At 37.0% G+C, this 19,089-nt stretch overlaps 2 protein-coding genes across 3 annotated transcripts; both read right to left on the bottom strand.

Moving 5' to 3' along the window:
• Positions 1 to 564: 564 nt before the first annotated feature.
• Positions 565 to 17,884, bottom strand: LOC122640033. 2 transcript variants are annotated; one of them, XM_043833128.1, is made up of 5 exons: positions 17,733 to 17,884; positions 17,486 to 17,637; positions 12,794 to 12,954; positions 1,826 to 1,836; positions 565 to 575 (listed from the first exon to the last, which is right to left on the bottom strand). In XM_043833128.1, the coding sequence occupies exons 1-4, from the start codon at positions 17,824 to 17,826 to the stop codon at positions 1,833 to 1,835; spliced, it is 411 nt and encodes a 136-aa protein (XP_043689063.1). In that variant the 5' UTR covers positions 17,827 to 17,884; the 3' UTR covers positions 565 to 575; positions 1,826 to 1,832. The 2 variants fall into 2 exon arrangements, with proteins under 2 accessions (XP_043689063.1, XP_043689062.1); XM_043833127.1 differs by lacking the exons at positions 565 to 575; positions 1,826 to 1,836 and having other exon boundaries at positions 12,730 to 12,954.
• LOC122640031 (vesicle-associated protein 4-1-like) lies at positions 4,696 to 8,327 on the bottom strand. Its single transcript, XM_043833126.1, has 7 exons — positions 7,743 to 8,327; positions 7,100 to 7,170; positions 6,719 to 6,800; positions 6,498 to 6,616; positions 5,296 to 5,373; positions 5,057 to 5,176; positions 4,696 to 4,968 (listed from the first exon to the last, which is right to left on the bottom strand). Exons 1-7 carry the CDS (start codon positions 7,990 to 7,992, stop codon positions 4,909 to 4,911), a joined length of 780 nt encoding a protein of 259 aa, XP_043689061.1. The 5' UTR covers positions 7,993 to 8,327; the 3' UTR covers positions 4,696 to 4,908.
• Positions 17,885 to 19,089: the final 1,205 nt, after the last annotated feature.

Below are 19,089 nucleotides of genomic sequence, written 5' to 3'. Positions count from 1 at the left end.
TTAGCTTTCTTCACTCTTAACAAATCATCTTAGGATACATCCATATGTAGCTCACTAAAATGGAACCACCCAAATCAAGTAGATAAACTAAGGACAAAGTTTTCCTTGACACGTCTAGTGGTGATGTGATTTTATGATTGGATTTTGGGTTCATCATTAACTCTCACACCCTATTGTTTATAGTCAAAACTACCCCCCATGAGTTCAATCAAAAGGTTTAGATGCCTATGGTGAGGGGATTTTTCCATCACCCACCCGGTCCATAGACTAATGTAGGCATTAAGATCCATTGATAATGAAAATTTGTGTCCATTAAACGTATACATATGAGAGAAAAACCTAAGCAAATTGAGGTCCATCTACTAAAACTAGTACCTCCTTTTTCCTCTAGTACCTAATATAGCCTTTTATGAATGTGGGTAGCTTTCTTTTGGATTATCTCTATACACCATAGGCCTACCTTTTAAGAGGTTAGTGGCTGTAAAGATCATGATCAGAACTATCCATGCCATTTGAGTATTTTCATACTTATAGGAGACAAGATCTTAATTAATTGGTTCATGCAACTAAAAAAGCTTCACTACCACCACATAAACTAATAAGGGAATCTAAATTAAATCTTAAACTATATATGAATATGAAATATAAATGAACATGATCCTTCTTATCACCTAATCTTCACCTAACTTGTTTTTATTTGGTTTTCTTTTGCTTTCAAGTTGTCTACATCCTTTGTTCTTTTCCTTTTTCATTTTTTTATTTTGTAATTAGGGGAGTGAAGAACTGTTTATCAACCTTAAGTAATGTCTACTTTACACCATAAGTGACAGATGAGTACAGCACAACATGCATTAAGGCTTAGCTGTGGAGAGTTTTTTTCAAAAGCCCATGTCTCTAGACTTAAATTTTGTAACATTCTTCTTTAAACCTAAACTAGTTTGATTCTTTTTATTTTAATGGTATTATGGGCCATTAAGAAGATAAACATAAAGAAAGATAGATAAGAAAAATATTGATTGTGATCCACTCTCTCTATCTAAGTAGATCTCTATAACTAAAAAAGGGTGTGTGAAGATTACAAGTCAAGACTCTTTTAAGCTAAAAAAAAAAAACAGGGGACAAAAATGGAAATCTATTAGGTTAGGAAGTTAAGTTGATATTAAACTATCCAAAAGAAAAGAGAAATCTTACCTGCTGATATTTGTTGGAGAGAGGGAGGGAGATTATAGGATTTGTTCTTGTTATGGCCTTTTCATATTAAAGTGATGCAAGAAGAGGAAGAATTTTTTAGGAGAAAAAAGCATAATGGAAAGAAATGTGAAAGTGAAGGAGAAGGATGTGAGAGTGAAAGGGAGAGATATTAAAGAGAGATTGTAGATAGAAATATGATAAAAATAGAGAGATCTACTGATACACACTTTAAGTTAATCTTAATATCTTTAATAAGCGAATTTATAATTTTGGACATTGACTGTGAGAGATTTAGAGACAAAGTAGGGGTAGGAAGGGAGAGAGACTCAATAAGGATTTTTTTTTTTTTTGTAAACAAGTCAATAAAGATGTTCCACAAGCAATATTTGACAATAGGGAAGCAGTTTTCTGTTCAGGAGTGTGGCCTATGCCAGCATTCTCATGTGTCTAGCTCTCTCCTTCTTAAAACAAGGGGGTGGAGCTGTCTTTTCATATGGAGAAGAGAGAGATAGACTCATGGGAGTGCTGATATAGGCCACACTCGTGAACAGAGTTCTTTTGCCCTTAATAATATTATAGGGTTAAGGAGAGTACTGGACAAGAGGGGAGAGAGAATAAGGCATTGTTCTGTAACAAATATTTTATCTTTGCTTTAATTTGTATTTATTTTCTCTTGTTAAAAAAAAAAGGTCTTCTTTGAGATGAGCTTGTTTAAATCGTTTAGCATTGATAAACCAAGACTCTATGTAAATTTTAGAACCAAGTATGAGTTCTTTTCACATTAACCTTTTGTTCCCTATCAACTACATACACCTTTAAATTATAAGAGTTCATCAAATCATTATTTCATTTAAAAAATTCTCATAAAAATTGCTCATCTTCTTCATCAGTTTTAAATCAAGTGACCAATTTTTATTTTTTTTAAAATTATTTATTTATTCTTAAAGTTTGATAATATCATTAGTAGGTTCATAGATAAAAATTCTATACCCTTAATGAACAAAGATTAAAGAAAAGACATGACTGATGGAAATACTTACAAGTTCCTAATCTAGATATGTTTTGTTTTATTACCAGCCCCATCCCTAAAGCGACATTTGTTTTTGTCGTAAAATGTTTGATAAAAAGTAATTATTATTTATAAGTTTTATTTTTAATATTTTTCTGTCTTTTAGCATTTTTATAGTTGGGTATGACTAATAAGCACATTTGAACATAATTATATTTGGAAAGGATCCAAGTATCCAACCACATGATGGAGGCATAATCCTCCATGGGTGCTTAGGGTACCAATGATCAAGGTACCATCACTACTTTGGTAAAATAATCTCCTATATTTTGAGAAGAAAAAAAACCTTTCCTTCAAATTTTAGTATTGCATGCCAATGGAACATTTTCCCTCTTTTTAATCCTTAACGAATCCCATAATATATTTAATGGTAAGGGAAAAAAAGGCTAAGCAACTTTTATTTCTCATATATTAATCTTGGGCACTATATTTTGGGTGGGATGCAAGGGCAACGTCGTGCGCACCAGCCAATGAGAGCGCACGCAGTGGCACAAAAGGGGGGGTAGAATTTCCATCATATATGAAGGCATGACGGTCATTCCGGCCTCTGTTGTGCATGGGCATGACCCCTACGTCCCATGCAGAAAACATACTCCCATTAACCTTTTAATTTTGTTTTTAACTTATTGTGTTCCTTATTGACAAATAATTAATAATAAAAAAAAAAAACTAGATACTCCAAGAAACAATAATAATAAAAGGACTTAAAATTGGTGTGGAGTAAACGTTTAGTTCCCTTGCTTATATAATTTGTTTGATTGATGTATTTGTACATATGAAACTTGATCTTGCAACGAAGGCAACAGAAAAGCAGAAAAGAAAAATACAAAGAAACTGGGTAAAGGAAGAAGGAAAGCATTTCAATGTATGTAATGATGATAAATTATAGAAAAATTTTATCATGTTACACCTAGAAAGATGCTAACAGTTTTCTGGAGGCCAAAGGCCAAAAACACTGCTACTCAAACTAATTTTGAAGAAATTGATATATCAAACTTGATTCCTACGGGTTATTTTTTTCTCTCTATTTTGCCTTCCCCGGTTTCAATACCACCAAAGCAATATCGGCCGTACCACCAATGGGAAACCTAAAACCATGGTTCTAGCCCTTTAGGTTGTTGCTCAGTCTGAAGTCATTTCAAAATTTAAACAAGAGAGCAAAGGTTCTCTGAGCCGCAGGATAGGATATACTAGCACCCTTGTGTCCATCTTTCTCACATGAGATGACCTCACTCTACCCTCCAATGTACAATACCATTTTCTCGGACCTCATTGATGCGCTCCTCCGTGCCGCTTGTTCAGAGAACCCTCTCCCTTTAAATAAATAAAAGGATCCCACAGATACAGCCTGTAACAAGCTGTTGCTCACTTGGTAATGGTCGTGCTTGCCCAAACAGAGAAAAAAGAAGGAAAGAAAATAGAATAAAGGCATACAGTATACCTGCATCGGAAAAGAAGATTAGACACCACCCTCTAAATTCCCTACCACTCCAACTCGTTCAGTATTTTTTTTAGCTTTATATTAATCTCCCCCACCCCCTTTTCTCTACTATGTGATATATGACTTCTTGTAGGTGTTTTGAGAATTCTGGTGAATGTGATTTGTGTCTTTGGGAGTGCGCATCTACGAATTAAGAGCTCAGGGAATACATTTACTATTCTAGCATTAATCACCCACCAGTACAGAATAGGTTCAATCAAAAAAATTAACAATGAAAAACAGATCACCTGGATCTCCCAATAGCCTCTCCACTAATCCAAAGAGGAACCCACAAGATCCAGCATAACCTCTAAACAAGAGAGAACCCTCTCAACATCATAACCCAAGTGCTCTCTGCATCATACCAGGAACATCACTACTCTAATACAACATTTTCAAAAAAAAAACCATAAACCCCACACGCAGAGATCTTCTCCCAACAACAAACAACAATATTCGTAGAGTAGCAGTTAGCAGATGTTTCATGTCCTAACTCAACTACCCTTCAACCCAACTACTTGGGGTTGGAAAGAAATTCAGGTTTGCACTATTTTAAGATCATTATCTTCCAAACAATGTCAGCACTCTTGTTTAGTTAAACTACCTCAACCTAACCCACACTGTTTTCAAATAATCAGATAAGCCATCATGGTTCATCCACAAGATCCAAAACTTAAAGACATTTCCTTCCAAATAAAAAGCAACAAGCACTATCAGGGAGAGAGCACATTATGATGCATCAGAACAGAACTCAAAGTAAAAGTAAATGGAATACAAAGACAATGTGTCCGTCGATACATCAAAGCAAAATTTACATCCAGAACAACTAAATAAAAAACAATTCTAACCAATAATTCACTTGCCATAGAAAACAAACATATTTCCGCAAGAAGCAAAAATCCCATTATCTACAAGGCGGATATAGGGCACACATTTTTTTTTTCTGAAGAGGGGGGGGGGGTGGGGGGGAGTACTCCATTGGCGCAGATTCAAGTATAGTAAACTCCATTAGATTCCCCTCACATTTTATTTCTAGCTGAACCTGTAGATAAATCCCCGTACATGATAAACCCTTACACAAAAGGGGTTGAAATTGACATTTTTCCTCCACAGTACATAATGATTCATTCCAAGTAGAGAAGCGCTTACAACAAAAGCAGTTTGCACTTTATACTGAATCAGAACCTTCAACCTGTTGCCGTGCCAGGTATCTTTCCCTTCGTTCTTTCTACAAAAGACAACAGAGGAAAACATAAGTCTAATAAACTAAAAGAATGACCATACAATGGAAGAAAACCTTAACAGAACTAATTTACCCATTCATCAATAACAAGCCCTTCCCCAACAAGTTTTGGGCCTGCGTCCTCTGGAGGTTTCTTTCGTGCTTCCAGTGCAGCCTCAGCCTCGGCCAACTGTCGCTTGAGTTTCTCCATCGCCTTAAAACAAATCATTTTATAATTATAGGCAATAAAAAATAGTAAATTATGGACATATATGTACATGCAGGCGTGCACACCCAGTACACACACACACACAGTACTGTGATCCTTCCTACCGGGCTAGGACGCTCCGCATCTAAGAATTCAACCCTCAGAATCTGTTCAACTGCTACTTGATCTTTCTGCTCATCGAACTGCATCAGAAAAATGTCAAATAACAAATTTCCATCAGGCACCGGAACCCTTTTTTTTTTTTTTTTCCGGGGAATCCAGAATGATATGGTAAAAAAAATACCTTACTAAGAATTTGATAGTGGTAGTCACAAAAAAATCAGAAGGGGCAAGTACTCATATTTTCAAATAAAGTGCACACTGAATATGATAATTTGATAATTATCTCAATAGTTACTATTATGAACTCAGGAGTTTCAATGAACCTATAATCCCAACTGCCCAAAAAATATTACAAAGGAAAAAAAAAATTGACTCCAATACTAAATCGGATGGAATCCCAGTAACATCCTAAATATGAATATCAAAGCCAGGCCAGAATGGAGATTGAGACTTATACAGCTAAACTAGACTATTTAGACAGACAGTTCGTTCAGATCTGTTATTCATGTGAATTCTCAACATGGGACATCTTGGTGTGGAGATTGCCTAGTTCCAAAATATACTGTCTTCTTATGAATGTCTATTGATATTGCAAGCAATATTAGAAGTGAAAATTTAGGATAGTTTGACACAAGCAGACTACTGTGAGATATACTAAAAAAGGCTTAATATTCTGAAAAATATTGACAAAATTAGATACCTTAGGAATATAGGATACATCAGAAACAAAAGTGAATATAAATAGGTTAGGACAGAGTTTCTCCACCGAGCTGGAAGGTTCACCATACCATCCTAGGGTTCACAAACCCCTATAGGGTTTTAGTATCCCAAAATACCCTTCCAATACCTCCCACGCGCATCTGAATCCCACATCAAGGAATTCTCCTTGACAGTGGCTGAAGGAAAACTGGGTCCAAAAGGTTATAAACAATATATATATATATAGGAGGTACATGATTTACCCAATGAGGGCACCTCATATCAAGTAACATGTAATAGCAGACCCGACTCAAATTCACCCATACCCACCTGCCTCAGAATAAAAAAAAGCAAGCTATTGTATGAGGGAGCCTTCACTCAATTATACGACAAAACTAATAATATAAAGTGATCAGGCTCATAGCATATTAGGCGTGAACTACCAAATTGGGGAGACAAGCCAGAACATACACTAGTAACTATCCAACATAGAAAAAGCACTCACCAGCTCTGGCACGTAATCCATTCCTCCTTTTACTTTTAGGCTAACAATCTTAAATTTAACCTTGGACTTCTGATCTACTTGTTTCTCATTGTTCTCGGGTTGCTCCACAAACTTGAACACTAAAATTTTAAACCAAAGTCAGATAGAAAATATGCTTAAGAATTAAAACAGAAAAGGAATACTAAGTACAAATTAACCCAACATTGAGGCTATTTTATTACCAGTTGCAATGAGACTTTCTCCAGGAACAAGGATACCCCCCGGAGGTCGCATGAAACAGCTTTTTGGTGCAGTTGTTTGAAACTAAAGCACCCAAAGAAATCGCCCATCAGATGTTTCAATTCAGTGATAATTGTAATAACACAAGAATGGGAAAACAAGCTGAAACACTTTCAACAAACTAAATCCAGTACACAGCATCCATGATGTATCATGTGTAAAACCATCACATGACTATAAGCAAATAGGAATAACCAAGATAAGAACTTATACTCTGGATTTTAAGCACAAAGGTTATATTTTTTTCTGAGATTTGTAAGCTATCTGCTTCAGCAATAGGATAAAAACGTCCGGAAACGAGTAGAGATTGTTTACATCCATACCTTGAAAGCAACGTGAGACTTGCTAGTGTTTTTTATCCTAATCGCGCTTCTGACTTGTTTGCCAGGTTCATCTTCAACAGAAACAATGGTAAAAAGGAAATTAATAATCAGACACTAAATAAGCAAATGGAACGCCCAAAATGAACTATCTTGAAATTGATTTTAGGAAAGAAATTTATTTTTTATAAAGAGACCGGGATTTTCTGCAATGTGTACAGCAAACGCTCCAATGAACTGTGAAAGAGTGCAAACCCAGAAAACAAGAAGGAACCAGAATGTTATAAGTGCAGAAATCAATTCAGATAAAAACCAAACTAAACAAACAAGCATAGTTCCAAGGTCAGCAGGAACTAAGTCAAAGTTAAGAAGGAAAAGAAAACCACCGCATCTTAAAAAATTGAACAAACAAAGGCAACATAAACAAAACCCAAATCCCTAAGCTAACTAAGAAGACAACCCCTCCATAGAAAATGAAAACGGCGGAGATCAAATACCAGAAAAATGAACAAAACCCAGTTCTGCAAATAGATCAAATCAGCGAAAATCAACGAACCCACTACACCAGAACCCCAAACGAAAACAAAAATAAAAGAAAAAATTAACCCAAGTCAACGAGTAGAAAATCAAAGAAGCCTAAACGTACAAGGGAAGTATAGCTTGCTGGGAGGATCAAGACGAAGTCTACGCCGCGTCGGAAGCAAGGATCTAGCAACTGATGAAACGGTGCTTGAAGTATGATTATTAGATCCATCGAGATGTTGCTGGTTGTGATTCTGCTGGTGAAGGTTCTGCGAAGCAGATGAAGAAGAAGCATTTCCTGCTTGCCAAAACGGCATTCGACAGAGACTCCAAACGTTGCCGTCTGAATGAGAATTCTCTTCAGCAATAGCCATCCTTTTATGCCTGAGTTTGATTCTGATTCACTTCACTACTAAGCCTGTGTTAGTCCATCAACAGGTGACTCTCACTCACACCTCTGGCGACCGGATTTCGCCAAGAAACGTGAAGAACTTCTCAGGACAGAAAAAAAGATTACACAACTCCGCCTTTTGAGCCTCTCGAGTCTCGATCTCTATCTATCCACCGCTTTCGCTATAGTTTTGATTGGGCAAACGGCGGTGGCAACTTTACTCTGTTGCGCGAGGGAGGACGAGACAGAGAGTAGACAGCTCGGATCTTAAAATAAGAAATTCACTGTAATTGAGACGTCAGTTTCACGTCCGTCGATGTGGTTCCCGCTTTCTCCTTCCAAGTTCCAACTCCGAAGGTCTTTTTTTAATTTTTAATTATAATATATATGTATTTATTTTTTTATAGGGGTGAAAATGGAAATGGAAATGGAAATGGAAATAGAAATGGATTCCGAGCTCTTCCTTCAAAGTACCTGTAAAGTCTGTAACTACCCTGTAGCGAACCAATGAAAGATACCTATTCTCGTGACTTCCTCTTAAGTCTACCCTTCGTTTATATGTTTTTAGATAAAGGACCACTCGCTTGTCCAAACGTTTCCACAACCACCACCACCACCACCACCACTCGCCCCCTACTGTTGACACGTGGATTTTAACTTTGTCAAAGAATTGAAAATATGGGAATGCATTTTATGGCTTGTATGTTGCCATGCGCCAGTGCAGGCCAAAGGGAGTGCACAGAACCATCAATAGGGATAGGATTTTCGTGTCATGATTCAAAGAGTCAGAATCATACACCTAATAGCCAGTATGGAGCCAACGTCATTATTGCTTCGACTTGTTCTTGCCCCGCATCCTCACGATAGGAAGGTGCCTTAACTCTTCCTATTGGAAAAAACAAGGATTTGCAACCCCTTTAGTACTGGATGCCTACTGACTTGAAGGGTGTCGATGACCATCGTCTTGTTCTGAAGCCTGAAATCAAGGAGTTCATTTACCGTTCTTATCAGTTTGTCCTATCAACAAATAATGCACACTACACAAAAAAAGGCATTAGCTATGTCTACCACAAGGTTACACTCCTTTTTCCTAAAATTATTAAGAAATCAAATTGAGGCATTGATTTCAAAATGGAGTCGATTGGATTGATCGATTAGAGTCGAAATCAGATTTCATTAGGGTCAATCCCAAATTTGACTGGTTTGGATTGACCGATTGTTCATTGATCTCGATCGATCAGCTTAGAATCGATTGAGACCAATTTTAAACCCAATTCGGGGTTTTTAATCCTTGAATTGAGGCTAATACCCAAAATTGATGACGTCTAGAGATTGGACCAAGGATTTTAAACTAGTAATTGGGGTTGAACCAGCCCCTATTGTTTTTTATTGTTCCAAAAACCCTAGAATCAACCCTTGAGATCTAAATGTCCGCAATTCAACTTCGAAAACCCTAAAATCAAAGACTTTGGAACAATGACTCTAAAATCTCTAAAAGACAAAACAGACCCCATCAAGCAAAAGAAATTGGGAACTGAATCGGTCCCTGCCAATTCCTATACTGATCTCAAGAACTCTAGAATCGGTGATCAAATCTAAAAACACAACAATTCTAGGATTTTTGGGTGTGAATCAACCGTGTCAGATTGGTCCGCAGCAGGATCGATTACGACCGATTCTTGATTCTTGAAATACTGGGAGAAGGCTACATGGAATATTCAATCATGTCCGACAGATGGAGAGTGGTGCAGCGACTGCAAAAGCAAGTGGAGTGAGTAGATAAAAAAGATGGATGGGGTTGTTGACTTGGAAAACCAAGTGGATTTCAATTTGTAATTTTCTATTTTCAAGTGGTAAACCACTTACCACAACGTGGGAACTGGGAAGACAAGGGAAGATCAAGAAGATTTCTAGAGCTCGATTAAGTCGGCAAAGTGGTTGAGAGGTAGGAAACAGCTAATGAATGTTCTTTGTTTTATAGTTTTATTAATGGGTTTTGAATCTTCAAAATTATCTCATTAATGGCAGTCCTACCAAGTAAAGTTGGAAATGTTGAATAGTTTAAAATATAGTGTGAAAGAGAAATATGCAGTGAAGGCCAGGTTTTGTTTCTCTTCACCTCTGAAACTGAAAAAGCCTGAGACTCTGAGAGTCCCTATCTCACATTTGTGATATGTCCACATCCATCTTTGAAATTTCCTAAAAAGTTATAGACATACAGTTGGTTCTAACAGTCAAATTGGATTCCAACCCAAGACTTAGAATTTCAAGTCTTAACACAACTGGAATTACCTGGTAATAGTTTTAGTTCCTTCTCCTTCATGCAGTTAAAATGTTTGTTTCTGGGTCTAAGAGGATTGATAAGAGATTGGATTGGATTGAAATGAGTGAACAATCTCAGAACGTATAGTCTTAGAACCCAATTCTCTATGGAGTTATAACAGTCAAATTGGAATCCAACCCAAGATTTAGAATTTCAATTCTAACACAACTTGAAACAGCTGCTAAATTGTTTTAATTCCTTCTCCTTCTTGCAGTTAAATTGTTTGTTTGTGCGTCTATGAAGATTTGATGAGAGATTGGATTGGGTTGGGTCATGTGTGATGAAAATACATTTCACCATAGACATTCCCATTTCAGTTTGCAGCTGAAACTAGGCAGACAGGTGACATCTGATTAGACTATAGTTTTAGAATCCAATTCTCTGTGGGGTTGTAACAGTCAAATTGGATTCTAACACAACTGTAAGTAGCTGTTAATTGTTTTAATTCCTTCTCCTTCATACAGTAAGATTTTTTTTTTTTTTGTGGGGTCTATGAGATTGATGAGAGATTTGATTTGGAATGACTGAACAATATCAGAATCTGTTGTGGTTGGGTCATATTTCATGAAAATATATTTCACATGGACATTCTGATTTCTGTTTGCAGCTGAAACTAAGCAAACTGGTGACATGTGATCAACTATAGTCTTAGAATCCAATTCTATATCATAACCTTTTCTTCTTCTTTCCTCTCTCCAATTTGTATCAGTATTGATTAGATTGATCCCAAACTAGTGCATAAATTTAAGCCTTATCTATAGAAATCGATTGCTTTCTCCTTTTTTAGATGTCTTTTTCTTAATGTGGGACAAATACTTCTTAGATGCTGCTTCCTGAACACTTCTCGGACAGAATATTTCAATTTTAAAGCCTCAGTGGATGGTGATTAACGCACTTCTCAATGCTCAACCCTTTTTGTCTAATCACAGATAAGATGTAATCTGCCCAAAACACAAATCAAATAGTATTTTCCAATGAACTGATTAAAGTTTTAGCTTAGAAATCTCCTGTTGTACTTGCAGTACACCCTTTGCAAAATGGAAAGGATAATCCACTGTTCATCATTAACTAAAAAGTAAATGCTTGTGAAGTAGTTAGAATCACAGTGAATAGATTTTGTTAATGGAGATTGGAAGAAGATGAAGGTGGTTTGTTGAGTAATTAATAGTCTTGCAATCCATTTGGTCATTGGAGAATCTGGTTCAATCCCCTCTGGTCCATACTCCATACTTGATTGTCCTCCACTACTGGTACAACCGTACTAGGTTAACAGAGCACGGACAAATTCTTCAGCCACACACTGTGCCCACAGCCTCTATCCCTATTCTAATCACCCGTATGAGGCAGGGCACTATTGAGACTACCTATAGGGTCTTCCTTTTTTTATGAGTCCCTACAGGGACTTCTTTTGTGTTTGTCCCTTGCTCTGTTTTTTTACTTCTTATGGTATGGTCCAGCCTGAGGATTTAAAAATTTGAATCTGATTGGGCGAATCAGTTGTTTTGAATATTGGTCGAACCTAATACCAATTCATCAATCCAGGAAGTATTATTCACTTTTCCCCTACTTCAGTCGTCGTCCTACTCGTCGGTGAGGAAGCCCCTGACCCAAATTTTTGGGAATCATTTATATTGGTGGATAGTCTTGTACTTTCGAGAATTAGGGTTTTTCTATAGTGTAATGTGTTAAACTCTATATAGGAGTGATCTTGCAAGGAGGTGGGAGTGTTAGGGTTTCGTAATTTCTTCATTAGAATAGTGGAAGTTCTGGTTTATTTCTAAACCGTGGATGTAGCCCATCTTAGGTGAACCACGTAAATTGTTGTATATTCTCTTTCTCTCTCTCTCTTTTGTGTGATTCTCTTTCATTTTTCTTTTGTAATCATTGTTGTGCTGTGTTATTAATTCTTAACATTCTTGCTATTCAAAAGCTAGTGATCCATACATGGTTTCTACTATTCAGGCAGAATCTGGCTGATTCCTAATGGATTCCGGCCATTTTGAAACAAAATCAGATCAAAATTGGCTAGACCCGATTCGGGTACCAATTCCTTAAAACCCCATTGAATCATCAAGGTACTGCATGATTTATAGAGTTATTTCCCCCGAAACACTGAATGCTTGCAAGGATTAAAACTAATCAAGTAAAAGGATCAATCAGATCAGAATCCAAATCGGCCTAGGCCAATATTTTAAATTCTAATACCTTCGGAGAAAATAATAGTCAAACTGGTTTGAAACTTTGAATGCCATGGCTCCTAATGTTCTTAGAGGAAATAGGATTTTTTGAGGTGTTTTTTCCCCTTCTTTTGTAAAATAAATTTAATTTCAATCAAAAGAGCAGTTACTGGTTAGGGGTTTGTGCAATAGCCTGTTAATTAGGATTAAACACCAAAACTAATAAAGGTATGGCTACTTATATTGCATAATCAACTTGTAACAGGCAAAAGCAATCTTATAACTGGAATTCAGACTCATCCCATTGAAGAACTGCCGACTCCAAATTCTGCTCTCTTTTGAGCTTGTCCTTGAGAAACCAATCACAGATCCTTCCAGCATTAAGTTCTTCAATTGGCAATCCTTCTTGCTCTGATATCACTCTAAGTAGATTTAGTGATGAGATCTACATACAAAAAACTTAGTATTATTACTTGTATGAAAAAGATTAGAATCACTTGGAAAATACAGATTAATGGGCATTTATGCATTGGATTTTTTCTCTTTTGTTTCTTTCTCTGTTCTATTTCAACTTTCTAAACAGGGACCATAATTCCAGGCATGAAATGATGTTTTCTGCTATAACAGTGAACTCTTTCTTTCTTTTCTTTTAGTTTTTGTTCTAATCTTTCCCCTCTCTAGTCCTTTCTATCTAAGCCCATGAAGTGTTCATAATGATGTTGTCAGGGTAAAGGTAATCCCAATTATGCACTTTGATCCATGCAAGGGAAACAACATGAGAGGATGACTACTTATGCTAACAATGGCCTATGGTAGGGGTAAGATTCCAGTCCAAATCGGTCGGACCGATCACACCAACACAAAGAACGAACCAAACGCTTACCATTTCGGCTTCGGTTTGGGTTTTGAAACAGAAAGCAATCAGACTGAATTCAATAGATCGATAAAAACCCGTTAAGCCAAAATCAATAAAAACCCAAAACTGAACCTGACTGAAGTCGAATCTCACTTTAACGATTCGACTTTGTTTTGGGCCAATGCATGCAAAAAAACTGTTTCGAACCAATCAAAACCAAACCAAATCAAACCATTTGACACCCATAACCCTTGGCCTTGCTGTTAAGCCTTAAACAATAAACACATTCCACATCTAGGGGTGTAAATGAATAGCCGAAATCCATTTTCGTATCCATTTAGCACTATCCGAATCCGTTTGAAAGCTAAACGGATGCGGATACGGATAGGCTATAGTTATCCGAAAAGCTATATTTACATGTAAACGGATAAAATATTCGATCCGTATCCGTGTCCGTATCCGTTTAGTACTATCCGAATCCGTCCGATAGCTAATCGGATGCGGATGTAAATATAGCACTATCCGAACCGAATCCGATCCGTTTACAGCCCTATGGACCACATCCTTCCTTCCTTTCTCTACTTCAAGAATTTATTTATAATTCATTGAATCAGAAGATGATCCAATTAGACTATAGACCCACTTTTCTCCTTTTCAATGCATCGGATACCTTAGGGTTTGTTTTTCTTGTGGGAATTGTGGAACAGTAAACAGAGTAGATCTGATCTGAGGGGTTAAGAGGAACACTCCTTGTTGCCAATTCCCAATTGGATTGGGTTCCACTATTTCCACCGAAACAAACGGAATCCGGACCAAACTCTCATTTGTGGGCTCCATCCATTCTTCTTCCTTACTCTTTACGTTGTTGATGATAAGTACAATTCATGAATTCCAATTGATCCACTTTGGCTCTCATTCTCCACCCCAAACATCACTATAAAATAAAATATGACTGTTCAAGAATCAGATTTGGACCTATCAATGGAAAAGACTTAATTGATCCGTATCAGATCCATATTGAACCAGAAATAAAAGGCAGACATAGACTAACTAACTATTATTCGATCATATGAGGATCCACTTTTAATTTATATATCTGAGATTAATAGTAAAAAAGAATATTAATAGAGGTACACCTTTCCAATTAAGATATGTCCATTTTTAACATCTTTACCAAATTTTTTTATTTTAACATAGGTATATAATATGGTTTAAAAAAAAAAAAAAAGATTCATGGTTTGGGTCAACCATGAATTATGGTCTATTTTATTGGTATCGGTTCATATTGATACTAATACTGATCAGCCGTATTAGGCTGTGTGGGACTATTTTGCCCTTCAAAATAATGATACTGTTATGTGTGTCTGATATTCTTGTACCCATTTTGAAGATTTATCTGCTCTGACATTTTTTATGGTGGTTCGAATGGGATTTTTTTTTTTTTTTTTTTTTTTTTTTTTTTTTTTCTTTTCTGAGATCTGTGATGGTAGCGGAGAGCTTGGACCGATAGATACAACCCGACCTGATGGATCAACCAGACTTAAAAGGAGTATTTATATATTTTCGTGTCTTCTTGTGTAAGCAAGTGACACAACTGAGATTTGAGAATTTTCTGAGTTAGGGTATTTGAGTGAGAGTTCTTGAAACATCTCTACTTGTAATCTTCTTCCATTTTACATCATGAATCATCTTCAATTTTGCTTGTAGACATAGCTCATCATATTGGTGTGTGAACCACGTTAAATCTCTGTGTCATATTTGTTTGCTTTGTTTTTATTTCCTATTCGTGTTTCATGGTGCTTGTTTTAATAGATACTTTGGTCTTTTTAAACTATTTGACCTTCCCATGTACCAATACCACCACTATGATATTGGTGTCGGGTGCTGGTGGTACCAATTTACATAGACAGATAGGGCACCGATACCTTGAATAATGACTATGACCATGGTTTTAGTGCACGGTATCGGAACAGGTATCGGCAACACACAAAATCAATATGTTTGCATTGGCTGTATCGGACAAAATTACCCCTTTATTTCCTTAAAAAATAAGTTTTTTGACCATTTTACCCCTTGTTTGTATCGTGCTACCGGTACGGTATCGACACGGTATCAATATTGATGACCAGCAAAATCGGTATATATCACCCGATACAGGCGATACGATACCGATACTTAGAACCTTGACTGTGACTCTTTCTTGGTTGACACACCTATTTGTACAATCATTTGTCTTCATGTATGCCCATGCACTTTTTTGACATGTGTGTACCTTTTGGGTAGTTTTTAATTTTTCAATAGTATATTTCACCATGTGACCAATTTCATTTGGTTTAACAACTTGACACATGAGCAAGGGACATTGGTTTTATTGATCCACCAAATTTCAGCCGCATACAACTTGCCATGTGGCAAAAAAATAGGTCTGCTAAGCCATCATTAAGGGCTTCTAATGACGAGGCTGTCTAGGGGGACTGCCCCGTTTATTATGTTGTAATCTTACCTTCCACTCAAGTCAAGACTTGGGCTACTACAACTACTTGAACCCAATCAAGCCCAACCAATTTTAACTAGGCTGGGTTGAGTTTTAGCTTCTGGGTTTAGAAGCCCACACCCTGAGGTTGGGCCAAGCTAGTGTTATGGTTGTGAACTCAGACATGATCCTACTTGTAAAACCTAAAAAGTATAGTATTTGATGATACATTTGCAAGCAGTAAAGAAAATTCAGACCAGGTTGTATAGGTTTTTGTAAAATTCCAAAAATATGAAATATGACGCCTCAAGAAAGGATTGAAAAATATATATATGTTTGGAGAAGGTTCTATGAGCAAGAGCATAGAGAAACATACCTATGAAGTGTCATGGGAGAACGGCAAGGTCATCTCATGTGAAGGGGAGAGGCATCGGCATTGAAGTGCTAGCATATCCTACACCATCGGCTTAGAGAACTTTCCCTCCTCCCCTTTGTTTTTTGGGCAAGAGAACGCTACCTGGTTATATGGTCTCTGGGAATGGGGGGCAATGGGAACATGCACACAAGCATCACGGGATGGGATTTCCGCCGTTCCATGGGGGCCGGACAGTCATTTTGCACCCCCTATGTATAGGCGTAGGGGTCTTGCGACCAAGTAGCATTTTTGCCCCTCTTTTTAAAATAAAACTTAGGACTGTGAGGTAATTGAAGAATACGTGAATGAAAACGTAAGAGCCATATTTACATGAGTTAGGAGTATCGAAAGTAGGCCCAAACTGGTAGGCCCGATTTGAATCGATTGGTTGAAGCCCGAGATCGGTTTGATTGATTACTAAATGTGTCAGGCTCAAGCACTAACCGGTTAATAATCGAACAGTCCTGATGCATGGTGTAGTGGCCCGACCAGACCTGACTGAATATTGTAACCGACCGATAAACAACTGTTTAAAACCCAATTAAGCCTATTTAAACCAATTATAGCCTCTTTAAGGACCTTTAATAGCCGGATTAGTCAATAGGCCCATTCAAATTCCGATTAGCCCAATTACCTTGTGCTTGATTATGGATCGAAAATCGATCGGCCAAATAGAAACATGACCATGCCCTGGCCTATGAGGCCCCGATTACCTAAATAGACAAAAACAGTGCAAGAGCCTTAGATTGGTGGGCACCGATTAAACTTGACTAAGCCCGACGAGTTCACACCCCTACTTCAAATAAGAGCAGGAGTTGGGCCGGTCTGAGTTGTACCACTCCAAGTGGAGGGTTTACAACAAGCACTCCAACCCTTTTTGGTGGGGAGAGGCAACATGACTCAATCCTGTCTGGTGCCTCCAACTGTGTGCCACGTGGTAAATACCAAACTCACACAGTTTACCAACAAAGTAACAATGGTCAATGTCAGCAAAACCCGCCCGAGTTCCCTAATCTAGTTCAACTTATCCAGGTTGTCACCGAGTTTGATTTTGTAATTCCATGTCCGATTCCATTTCTTCCACCTCTCTTTTTTGCCCTTTTCAGTTATGATTAAGCAGAGTCACAATGTTTCACAAATTAACAGAAGAATATGCAAGCAGAAGTAAAAAAAAAAACAGGAAATTGAGAATGAAATGTAGTAATCGATATATAGGGTTCGTTTGGCATTACCGTTAATCGACATAGGAAGCGTTCGTGAGTTCCCAGACCAGAAATTTCCACTAAACCAGCTTCTTCAAGGCTCAAGAAACTCCGCCTTTCCTTCTTATTAGCTTCTCCTTGACACCCTATCACAGTAAGCTTCCTTGCAACAACTTTTCTTGCTACAGAATGACAGATTCCACCATTAAAGTTTTAACATTAGTAACCATCAAAGTAACTCAAAAAGAAAAGAGCAAGTAATTTGATTAATCGATACCTTGATGAAGTGTCTGAGCCTGTCTTTGAAGCTTTGAAACATGGAACTGAAATGGGGATCTTAAATGATTCTTGCTAGGTTTCAGTGAAAGCATGCTTACTTTTCTTTCTTCAGGGATGATGATGATTATGGGTTGAAGTTGCAGGTTTTAGAGCAGAAAGATATGAGAGGATCACAATGATCCGAGAAGAGGAGGTTTATCGCCAGATAAAACATTAAAAAAAAAAAATCTTTTGGTGGGACCGTCCAATAGTAGTTCTGACTTATGGTCCTAGGCAAGGTTCAAAATCCAGGTATCGGACTTGGGATCGGTCATGGTCGAAACCTTTCCGGATCGAGATTAGATCAGTCCAAAAACCCCCAAAATCGTTTTTTTATGGATCGGATCATGTATCGGCCAGAGTTGGTGGGTGTTGTGATCTCGGGATTGGATTGACCGATATTATTTGGATTGGATCGGTCAAAATCGGTTGGTATCGGTCAGTATCGGTCAAGATACTATAAAAAACAAAAAACAAAAAACTTAAAAACTTTGAAAAAATAAAAAAAAATATTCAGCTGGATCGGCCGATCCAATTGAGTCGGGCGATCCAATCAATGGTCCAGTCAAACCTTATTGTATCGGTCAAATCTCGAGATCGACCTCGATCGATACCGATTTGATCCGACCAATATCGGCAGATCCGATCCAATACCTCAAACAATGGTCCTAGGCAATATTTTAGGTCTACCATTACTGGGCCTGGAGATTGTCTAACATTCTTACATTCCAGCCCATGGGCGTCGTCTGATAAACAATCTCAAGGGGTCTGATTAGATTTGGGCTGAACATGCAGAGCTGCAGCCCCACTTAGGCTTGGGTATAACCATTTGAAGCGGTGGGCGGGCTTGGCATCTTGATTAAATAGTTAGACGATAATATGGACATTATGTTCACAAAATTTGAATCCCAATCAAACTCCCTAGCATCATTACCAAAAAAAAATTGAACTCCCTAGCATAATGTTGATAATATAAAGTAAAACATTTTTTTTTTTTGTGAAATATTGTACTCATTTGCAATAAATATAGCTTTAATTGTTAAATATTATAATTATAACTGAAAATGAAATATACAATTTTGTATTAAATAAAATAAATATTTGTAAAATATTTGAAATATATATTTTATCAAAATATTATACAAAAATACAATATTTATTTACAATAAGTTTGAAAAATATTAGAAAACTATAAAATTATAGGAAAATCATAAACTATTAATATTAAAATTGGAAATAGAATATAGAGTTTTCTACACTATGTATTTAAAAAAATGAAGAACGATCGGGATCGACAAGAATCATCTAGAATCAGC

This window comes from Telopea speciosissima, chromosome 9, assembly GCF_018873765.1.
Source record: "Telopea speciosissima isolate NSW1024214 ecotype Mountain lineage chromosome 9, Tspe_v1, whole genome shotgun sequence".
Classification (NCBI taxonomy): Eukaryota; Viridiplantae; Streptophyta; class Magnoliopsida; order Proteales; family Proteaceae; genus Telopea; species Telopea speciosissima.
Note: the sequence above shows the minus strand (reverse complement) of the source record. Positions and strands in the feature narration are given on the sequence as shown.